This window comes from Papaver somniferum, chromosome 7, assembly GCF_003573695.1.
Source record: "Papaver somniferum cultivar HN1 chromosome 7, ASM357369v1, whole genome shotgun sequence".
In the NCBI taxonomy this organism is placed as follows: domain Eukaryota; kingdom Viridiplantae; phylum Streptophyta; class Magnoliopsida; order Ranunculales; family Papaveraceae; genus Papaver; species Papaver somniferum.
Window position 1 is genome coordinate 248,196,621 of NC_039364.1, and position 11,866 is coordinate 248,208,486.

Sequence of the window (11,866 nt, forward strand, 5' to 3'; positions counted from 1 at the left end):
TTTGATTCGTAATCGTACAAAGTACTTATACAAGAATCAATTCATGAACATTAAGCTACGGTTTGCAAAGTTAATTTGCATTCCTTAAATCATAAATATTTTAGTTCATGAGTATGAGAATCATACACTACCGATATTAGAACTTAACCACTGTGTTCGCAAACTGGGTACGCGAACATCAGCTCCGTACCTTGGCCTAGTCAAGCCGTTCGCAAACCGAGTTAGCGATCCGGACCCAACTCAGGTAAACCCGTTCGGATACTAGGTACGCAAACAAGAGTTCCGTACCTTCTCAGGTAAATTCGTTCGCATACTAGGTACACAAACATGAGTTCTGGACCTAAATCATCACAATAAAGTTCGCATACTACGTATGCATACCATGTTATATCCAGACATGGGTAACCGTTCTAAACTCTCATTTCAATCATTGAAACATCCTTAGAATACGACAATGCGGTAATCTCAAACATACCATTAACTTCAAGTAATTTTCAAGTGATCGAATGATCAATACGAAACTTCCCGAGTTAACATCAAAGGACTGTCTCATACAAATCATATAAGAAGTTCAAGGCAATTTTCACATGATCATCTTTTGACTTAATGTTTATTTTCCAAAAAATAAATTTTTTCCAACTAAACTCGTCAAGAATACAATGAACATAGATAAAGCAAAAATCTTATGTACTGTTCTTAGTACGATTGAGAGTGAAATCAACGGAAAATGAACGGAAATTGGATGGAATATAATCGGATAATAGTAACTTCTGTAGCAGCAACCTAATACTTTATTAATTCATACTTGCCCTAAAACAGGGTTTCATTACAACTTAAATAAGCTCATGATAGGAAAGTGGTGAGCTATGTGTTTTGCATCTTCCCATGTAGCATCTGCTGCTGAAGAGTTTGTCTACTGAATAAGTATCTGAGGCACAGAAAACCCATTAGGCAGAATGGTCCTTGAGTCTAGAGCAGCTGCATGAATGACAAGAAACTGTCCATCTGTATCCAAAACAGGGAGTGCAGGGGATGGAATGTGAGTAGTACCAATATGCTGCTTCAACTAGGACACATGGAAGATAGAATGGATTCTAGCTTCAGCTGGTAACTGGAGCTTGTAAGCAGATGGACCAATTCTTTGCAACACAGTAAATGGGCCATAGTACTTGGCTGCAAGTTTCAAGTTTCTTCTTAGAGCCACAAAAGTTTGTCTATATGGTTGTAACTTCAAGTAAACCTTGTCACCAACAGAGAAGGTTTTGTCAGTTCTCTTTTGATTAGCAAAAAACTTCATCCTCTCTTGAGATTTATGTAAAGCATCCTTCAGCAAGTCAATAACAATATCCCTATGTTTTAAATCTGTCTCAACCTCAGCAACATAAGTGGTAGCATGAGAAGAAAAACCTAAGTGTGGTGGAAGATAGCCATACATAACTTGAAATGGGCTCATTGTTAAGCTTGTGTGGTAATTAGTGTTATACCACCATTTTGCAAGTGGAAGCCATAAATGCCATTTCCTGGGTTGATGAACACACTTGCACCTCAAGTAACACTCAAGACAAGAGTTCACTCTCTCAGTTTGACCATCAGTCTATGGGTGGTAAGCTGTACTGAGGTTCAACTGAATGCCTAGAGCTTTAAATAAGTCCTGCCAAAAATTGCTGGTGAAGATCTTGTCTCTGTCAGACACAATAAGAAGATGGCAGACCATGAAGCTTGAAAATATTGGAAATAAACTCTCTGGCAACATAAGAAGCAGTATAAGGATGATGCAGTCCAATGAAGTGGCTATACTTTGTTAATCTATCAACTACCACCAGAATAACAAATTTCCTCTCACTCATTGGTAAGCCCTCAATGAAATCCATTGAGATGTGTTGCCAAGCATGATCTGGAATTGGCAATGGCTGTAAAAGGCCAGCAGGAAAAGTGTGTTCTCCTTTATTCCTCTGACATACATCACAAGTGGAAACATACAAGAGAATGTCTTTCTTCATGGCAGGCCAAAAGAAATAAGATTTTGCTCTAATGTAAGTAGCCCGCATACCTGAATGCCCACCAACAGCTGAAGAGTGTATGTAGTTCAAAATTTTGGACTTTGTTGTATGAGAACTGCCAACATAAAGTCTGTTTTTGTACCTCAAGAATCCATTGATGTAAGAATAGTTAGGAGTTGTCTCAGGAGCAATGGTTAGCTGAGCTATAAGATGTTGAACCTTAATATCTTCAGCATATCTAGCAATAATTTCTTGTTCCCAAGCAGGTTGAGACAGATAAATTGATGAGCATGTAGCAGGTGAGTGAGGTCTTCTAGAGAGAGCATCAGCTAATCTGTTCTTTGAGCCCTTCTTGTACTATATTTCATAGTCAAAACCCAACAGCTTCATAAGCCATTTTTGCTGCAAGACTGTAGAAATTTTATGCTCCAAGAAGTAGTTAATGCTCTGATGGTCAGTCTTGATAATGAAATTCTGACCTTGTAAGTAGTGTTCCCACCTAGTTACTGCTTGGACATTGCTAGGAGCTCTTTTTCATAAGTGGACAAGACATCAGCTTTTGTCCCAAGTGGTTTGCCGTAAAAGGCAATAGCTCTGCCCTCTTGCATAAGTACAACTCCAATGCCTAAGTCACTAGTATCAGTTTCAAGGATGAATGGCTTACTGAAATCAGGTAGAGCTAGAACAGGAGTAGTGGGCATTGCCTTCTTGAGCTGTGTGAAAGCTGTAGTGGCTGCATGAGACCAGATGAAAGCATCTTTCTTCAGAAGATCAGTAAATGGTCTACTAATAATGCCATAGTCTTTCACAAATTTTCTTTAGTACCCTGTGAGTCCTAAAAATCCCCTCAATTCTTTGATGTTAGTTGGTGTAGGCCATTCCACCATTGCAGAGATCTTCTCAGGGTCAGCCATAACTCCACTGCCAGTAATGATGTGTCCCAAATACTCAAATCTCAGATTAACCAAAAGAGTATTTTGAAAAGTTAGCTGCCAACTGATGTTGTTGGAGTAGCTCCAAGGTTGTATTTAAGTAAAGTAAGTGCTCCTCCAAGGAAGGACTGTAGACCAATATGTCATCAAAAAAGACAAGAATGAACTTCCTGAGATGGTCTTGAAAAATGTCATTCATGAGAGCTTGAAAAGTTGTTGGTGCATTTGTGAGGCCAAATGGCATTACTTTGAACTCAAAGTTCCCATGATGAGTCCTAAATGCAGTCTTGTGGATATCAGAAGGAGAAACTCTGACTTGATGGTAGCCATACTTAAGATCAATTTTAGTAAAAAATTTGGAGCCATGTAATTCATCTAAGAGCTCATCAATAATTGGTATTGGGAATTTATCCTTAATTGTGAGGCTATTCAACTTCCTGTAATCCACACAAAATCTCAAAGAGTTGTCTTTTTTTCTTGACAAGCAAAATAGGAGAAGCAAAAGGACTGTGACTTGGTTGTATAATTCCTGAGTGGAGCATCTCCTTTACCAGATTCTCCACAACTAATTTTTGAATATATGGGCATCTATAAGATCTGAGGTTCACTGGCTCAGAATTTGGCTTGAGAGGGATTTTATGGTCCAAGTTTCTCTCAGGTGGTAGAGATTTTGGCTCAGTAAAAACATCAGTAAATTGGTTGAGTAAGTTGGCAATTGGTGGTGGGGTTATTGGTTGGACATATGAGCTAGAAATGGAGAATAACCGACCAACTATTCCATGAATATGTTTTTGAAAAGATTTCTTAACTGCAGAGCCACTCATCATGCTGAGTGAAGACTTTTGTTGAATGCCAGTTAATGTGATCTTCTTACCTTTGTGCTTGAAAGTGATGCATAACTTGGACAAGTTGAAGAGAACATCACCAAGATTCCTTGACCAATCTGCTCCCAAAACTATGTCACACCCTCCCAAAGAAAGTAGTCTCAAATCACCACAAAACTTATGACCTTGCATAGTCCACTCCAATTGAGAACAAATACCAGAACTCACTATTTTATCACCATTTGCTACTGTGACCAATAAACTACCAGTTTGAGCAATGAAACAATCTAAGCTAGCAGCCAAAGCACAATCTATAAAACTGTGTGTGCTACCAGTATCAATAAGAATGGAAATAAAAATTTTCGTGACAAAGCCAGGAAATCTTATAGTATCTCCTGAGAGATTACTAGTTAAAGCATGTAAGGAGATTTCCATATCACTCTCAATTGGAGGGTCTTCATCTGTTTCATGTTCAGTCTCTCCTCCATGCTCAAAAATTTACTCAGCCTCCTCCCCTATAAGTACACATAAATACTGCTTTTTACAAATATGTACTCTCTTGTAAGGTTCATCACAATTGAAGCATAACCCTTGAGATTTTCTATCCTGCACCTGCTCTGGAGTAAGTCTTTTGAGTGGCAAACTTGGGCTAGTCTTGGGTGCAGTGGGTGTAGTAGATGAAGTGGATGGTACAAAAGAAGATTTATGAGGAAGGGTGGTGGGTGTAAATTGTCTAGAGTTGGAAAATGAGGGAGTACAAATTTTGGGTGTAGGCTTGTTGGTTTTCTGTTGCAGGACAAGAGCTTTTTCTTGCATTCTTGCAAGTGAAAAGGCATGAAGTAGTGTTTTAGGATCAAACATGAGAACTGAACTTCTGAGTTCTTCATTTAAGCCACCAATAAAGCTAGCAATGAAATAAGTCTCAGGAAAATCCTTATGAACACTTAAGAGTAATGCCTTATAATACTCAAATTCTTCAAAGTAAGCATCAAAAGTGCTCTGTTGTGCCAATTTATTGAACAAGCCAACTATATTATAATGAGCAGGGTTCTCAAATCTAGAACAAACATTATCACAGAAATATGGCCATGGAATATCAATTTTGTTAAGGCAAAAATTGACATACCACTTATTTGCCTTACCATCTAGATGCATGGCTTCCATCCTTGTCTTGTGTAACTCATGTATATTGTTCATCTGGAAATAGTAGTCACATTTCTGGATCCAGTTTTTTGGGTTGTCGCTATCAAATCTAGGAAAGTCGAGTTTAGGCATTCGATGAAGGGATTAGAATCTCGACCACCAGAATGAAAATTAGAATGAAATCCACCAGTAGTAGATCCTGAAGCTCCATTTTGATCCTGGTTTAGATCTCGATTAGAAAAAAAAATTTCCATCTGAGATTGAAAACTCTTTTCAATATCTGTCTTAAGCGATTGCATACTAGAATCAAGCTTTACCTTCATCGACTTTAAATCATCTTTCGTCGACGTTGTACTGAGTTGCAGAGCTAGATTGTTTACCTTCAAGTGTAAAGAATCAATCTCGTGTTGTTGTCTGTTATTGGTTTCTTGTAGCTCCTTGCAAGTCTGAGCCACCATGATGCTAGGACGGAACGGCTCTGATGCCAGTTGTACAGTTCTTAGTACGATTCAGAGTGAAATCAACGGAAAACGAACGGAAATTGGATGGAATATAATCGGGTAATAGTAACTTCTGCTGCAGCATCCTAATACTTCATTGATTCATACTTGTCCTAAAACAGGGTTTCATTACAACTTAAATAAGCTTATGATTGGGAGAGAAAAACCTAATGACTAGCTAATCTAAACCGGACATGTGTTCACATCCTAACAGGCAACAATTGCCAAATGATCCAAGGACACGCCATATAAGGATAAATGCAGACGTAGGTTTATTAGGGCAGGCAGAGAGAATAGAATGCACATGACAACTTCCAACATGTATTTCGAGAAATAGATAAGCGAGATAAACTCAGCTCGAAATATCAAATGTGTATAATGTAAAAGTCTATATAGCTATACGACTTAATCTCATTAGAAGATAGAATAAAATAGACTTCTGAGTGATAGATAAGTTTTATTCTCCACATACCTTTTGTTGATGAAGTTCCTCCAAGTTCCTCAGTAGATCTTCTTCTTCAATTGGTGCACGACGTGAAGTCTAAAGCTCAACTATACATTCTATCCTAATCCGAGATATAGCTATAAGCAGACTAGAAATCAAGTATATAGTTTTGATCAACTAAACTTGAAAAAAAAGGTTGAGATAGCAATGCTTGCAAGTTCGACCGAGCAGCGCTCTAACAATCTCCTCCTTTGTCAATTTTAGTGACAGAACTGTCAATACATATGGATTACAAAATAAATAAACTTTGTAGCTTTTCGTCCATCATGCTTGATTTCCTTGGATCTTCAACTTTCTTTGAATTCTTCGTTACTCCAAGTACTCCAGCGATCCTGAACGTGTTCAACTCAACATCATTGTTGTTGAAGATCTGTAGCCATAACAATAAGAAAACAAACATTTTCAATCATTGTTATACAATGTCATAGTATTATTATTGAGAATCAAAGTCCAATTGTATCACAACTTTGAAATAATAGTATGGTGATATGTATCACTCCCCCTTAGTCAATACTCCCATCTTACAATGAAAACCACCCCTACATAATGATCCGTAAACCATATATATGTAGTGTGAACTACCAAATAATTCTCCCCCTTTTTGTCAATATAAATTGGCAAAGGTACGAAAACTACGGGATCATAATGAAATTTTCAAAAAGATAATTCATGACAAAAAGAGAACATATCAACTTTGTTTCGAAGATTTCACAAAGTCGAAACTTAGTGTATTCATCAAGGAGTTTATAAAGATACAAGATAACTCCTACAATATTTCACAACCGCACTCCCCACAAAGATATGGCAATTAAGCACAAGTTCAATTAAGAACTCTCTCCCATTTGATGTCGTTCTCAAGAGAACAACATGAGCGACATTACTTTTACAAGAAAAGAAGGATTTCTTTGGACATTAACAAATTACATGGATTTGTATCCAGTAAACTCGAATAAATTAACCACAAGGATAACATATAGATTAATTTAATCGGAAATACCCATCATAAGAAAACTTACGGAGCCATACAGTACTTTCACATAAAAGTGGATCAGGGAAAGATCAATACTGCAGAATTTTTAAAAAGTTCATTCTATCTTTTATCAATATTTGCATAAAGACATAATAGACTTAACTTTTGAGCATATATGAGATAATCACATTTCACGAACGTAAACACATATATATCTCATAAGCAATTACAATATATGAAATCAAAAAGATTAAATACTACAAAAATCATCTCCCAAATAACTTTAGAATTTAAATAAATAAATCTAAAAACATTGCAAGACGAAAATCGTTGAAATAGCTATGTGTAATCACAATAATTGCTATTCCAAACCCTAGTTCTCCTTCTTAAACATAAGAATAAATTCTCATAAGAAGTTTCCTAGACATTAATTTTCTTGAAAAATTCTTTATCGTCCCCGAACTCCTTGTCGTCAGGGCCTTCTGAATTTCATTGGAACATAAGGTTCATGAAGAAAAGAGTCAATTCCAACAAACCTTCTTGACTGTTGCCGAATCAGGGCCTTCTGAATTTCAAGAGATCTTAGAACAATAGCCTTTATTTGCTGAATCTCCATCCTTGCTTCTTTTAACTCTTCAAGAACAACATAAAACTTTTGAATATCTGAGGTGTTAGCTCTTGGTTTCTTCATATTCTTCCCTTTTCTCTTCAAAGTTGTAGAAGAATGGGATTTGTCTTTTTCCTTCATAACCGATGGCTTAACAATCATATTAATATATTTTCCATTAGAAGAGATGATGCTTAGAGTCTCCATAAAACTAAAATATGGGATTTTTGAAAAGGATCACAAAAAACAATAGATCCACAAGCAACCTTTTGATGAAAAAAGTTTCAGAGAAGGAAAAGAATGTAGGGTTACGGAACCTATATACAAAGTAGTAGGGTTCACGTACGATCAACAAAAACAACTTGTAGGATCAGAATCTCGCAACAATAATATTTCAGCGAAATTATCAACAACACAACACAATAACGTCGCAAAACAATTTCAGAAACGATATAATAAATGACGTCACATAAAATCATGAGAAAGATGTGATAATCCTGCGAAAATTAAAGAGTTTGCGAGATTAACATTTGTAAGGTTGCGAGAATGTCGCAAGCCATATCCGAAAATAAAGGACAGATTAGATGTCATCCACTATGTATTTCCTTATAAATAGTCGTTCAACTGTGAGGAAAGGGGGGGATCTTTTTTGAGAAAGAAATAAGTAAATAGGAGAGAGAAAGTCTAGAGCAGAGGTTATTCTTGATTCTTTTATCTTTTCTTGTAAGAATATTCAAAGATTCATCAATAAAATTAAGATTGAAAATATAAAAATGAGTTGAGTATTAATAAAATCATATGAGGAGTGTAGTGTAGGATTTCCTGCAACTACATAATGGCGCTAGAAACAAGGAGAGGCTGAAGATCGAAAATTAAAGATTGTTGTTGAGATTGTTCAAATCAAGAAAGTGATTAAATAAATCAGTGGACCAGTTAAAAGAAAAATGATTAGAGTCGATGAAGATAAAAAAAAGATTGGAGTGTAATATGATAACAAAAATAATGGTTAATGAATTCCATGAAAACATCAAAGGAAGAATACATAAACGAAATTTTGAAGGAATGAAAGTTATGGCAGTACAAAAGACATCACCCTTGAAAGATTGGGGAAAACAAAAAATCACATTCATGGCGGCAGAAATACCAAAAGAAAATTTAAACCACACATCTCCATTGGTTATTATAGTGCCTATTACGCGAAAAGAGAAGGAGACAACAACAAAATCCACGGGAGAATGGATATTGAACAGAACTTTAATCAATACAGGAAGTTCAGTGGATATAATATTCTATCATGCATTCAGGGGAATGGGATTTAAAGATGAAGAAATGTCCAATTCAACATATTTTGTTCATGGCTTTGGAAAATCTACAACAAAACCTAAAGGAGAAATAGTGGTACGAATTCCACTAGGAGAGATCGAAACACATGTAACACTATGCGTGGTGGATATGGAATCGCCATATAATATGTTGCTAGGAAGACCATAGATACATGCGATAAAAGCTGTAGTATCAACGTTGCATCAATGTATTAAATTCCCCACACCAAATGGAATAGGAGAAATCAGAGGAGACGTTGATAATGCGAAATTATGTCATCAAATTGAAGTAAAGCATTATGAAGGACAAGCAAAAAGGAAAATTTTTTGTAGAAAGTTGGCGAAGGAGGCAAAGAAAGAAGAAGAATTTAAAGTATACATGATAAGGGCAAAAGAAGGCAAGGGAATACCCAGCGAAATTTCGGAAGAAGGAGAAGGACCTGTGAAAACAATAAAATAACCAACACCAATGGGAGAATCCGAGGCCAGTTACACTGCCGCAAAACCAACAAAAGAACTAAACATTGGGACTATGGAAGAACCTCTAATATTGAGAATTGGAACCAAGATGGATGTAGAAGAAGAAGAAGAAAGAACTGTTAACCTTTTGCGAGAATATAAAGATGTTTTCGCAGGAAGCATGGATGAGATACCGGGAATAGATCCATCAATTGCATGCCACAAGTTGGATATTAACAAGAATGTGAGACCATTTAAACAAAGAATAAGAAAAATCGCAACAGCATACCATTCCCAAATAGAAGAAGAACTACAGAAAATGCTTGATGCAGGAATTATAAGAGAAGCTAAATACCCAAAATGGATAGCGAATATGGTCATTGTCCCAAAGAAAAACAAAGGAATAAGGATTTGCATAGATTTCACTGATTTAAACAAAGCTTGTCCTAAATATAGTTTTCCGTTACCAGATATTCCTCAAATGGTGGAATCTGCAGCGGGAAATGATAGAGTATCGTCTTTAGATGGGTACAAAGGGTATAACCAAATCCCTCTCGCTGAAGAAGATCAAGAACATACTGCTTTTGTCGCTCCTAGAGGTTTATATTGTTACACGAAAATGCCATTTGGTTTGCGAAATGCGGGAGCGACATACCAAAGAATGGTATAAAAGGTATTCGCAAAATGGATACACAAAACATTAGAAATATACGTGTACGACATGTTAGTAAAGAGTAAAGAAGCCAAATACCATGTATAGGACCTGAGGGAGATTTTTGAACAAATGCGGCGGTTCAACATTAAATTGAATCCTGAGAAGTGTACTATTGGAGTTGCATCGGGAAATTTTTTAGGCTACATTGTATCAAAAGAAGGAATACAGGTTGACCCAGAAAAAGTGCAAGTAATTCGTGACATGCCAACACCAGCAACAATAAAAGATGTACAGAAATTGAATGGACTCCTAGCTTCGCTGGGGAGATTCATCTCGCGATCATCAGACTAATGTAAATATTTTTTCGATATACTCAAGAAGGGTGCGAAATTCAAATGGACTGATGAATGTGAAAAGGCTTTTCAAGGGATCAAAGAACATCTTATGAATACAACCATTTTACAAAAAGCAGAATCAGGAGAAGAATTATTGATCTATCTTGCGACGACGTCGCATGCATTAAGTGCTGTGTTATTGCGCATAGACGCAGGAGTGGAGAAACCCTTTTATTACATTAGCAAAACTTTTAATACTGTCGAGAAGAATTACTCAAAGATTGAGAAGTTGATCCTAGCATTAGTTTATGCATCATTTAAGCTCCGCATATATTTTCAAGCGCACAAGATAAAGGTATTAACAAAAGTACCAATTGAATCAGTGATGAAGAATTCTAAAAGATCAGGAAGAGTGGAGAGATGGAATGCACAAGTAGGACACTTTGATATTAAATATGAAATTATGTCTTCCTCAAAATCACAAGTTGTTGCAGATTTCTTGGCAGAATTTCCTTTAGAAGAAGATGAAGCGGTAGAAGAAATGATGGATATAGAAGAAGAATACGGAGATCCAAAAGATTTATTAACAGAACCAAATAGATGGGAGATATTGGTAGATGGATCATCAAATGGAGAAGGAAATGGATTTGGAATTGTTTTAATTTCGCCAGAAGGAATAAAGATGACTTTTTCATTCAGATCGGAATTCGCATCCACTAATAATGAAACGGAATATGAAGTTGTGATACATGCCTTAAAATTCACAATAGAAATGAAACTAGAAAATGCAAGGATCACTAGCGATTCGCAGCTAGTTATTCGCCAAATAAAGGGAGAGTATACTACAAATGAACCATCCTTAAAGAAATACAAGAAGCTCGTTGAAGAATTATCAGCGAAAATCCCAAAAATAAAATGGAGGCACATTTCAAGGAAGGATAACAGACCCGCAGATGCTTTTGCTTTCATCTCAAGCATGATGACAGATCCAACTGCGAGATGCATAAAAATACAAACACTTCTGTCACCATCAATCAATAAAGAAGAAGAAAAAGTGGACGTGATGATAATACACAATGAAGAAGAAGAACAAACGAACAATATCGCACTGGAGAATGGAACTTAATGCATATTTGGCGAAAGGAGAAACACCAAGAAATAGATTGGAAACACACAAGTTAAAAAGCCGTGCAACGAATTATGAATTAAGAGATGGGTTGCTATACCGAAAATCCTTTAATGGACCATCACTAAGATGTTTGACACGAGAGGAAGGAGAAAAAGTGTTAAAGATGTTACACAGTGGGGATGCTAGCAATCATAGCGGGGGAAGATCTTTGGCACATAGAGAAAAAATGCAAGGCTATTACTTTCCATACATGCACGAAGATGCAAAAAAAATATCAAGACGTTCCGAAGATTGTCAGCGACATGGAAAGAAAATACATGCACCTGGAGCACCATTATCATCTTCAACCAGTGTGTGGCCTTTTGGAAAGTGGGGCTTAGATATTGTGGGGCCATTTTTACCAGATTATGTACAAAGAAGATACTTAATAGTCGCAACAGATTATTTCACAAAATGGACAGAAGTGAAGGCAGTACAACATATTC

The 11,866-nt window shown here is 36.5% G+C and overlaps 1 protein-coding gene across 1 annotated transcript; it reads right to left on the minus strand.

Moving 5' to 3' along the window:
* Window positions 1-913: 913 nt before the first annotated feature.
* LOC113296314 lies at window positions 914-1,453 on the minus strand. The gene is made up of 2 exons (XM_026544623.1): window positions 1,151-1,453; window positions 914-1,066 (listed from the first exon to the last, which is right to left on the minus strand). The coding sequence occupies exons 1-2, from the start codon at window positions 1,451-1,453 to the stop codon at window positions 914-916; spliced, it is 456 nt and encodes a 151-aa protein (XP_026400408.1).
* Between the last annotated feature and the right edge of the window lie 10,413 nt (window positions 1,454-11,866).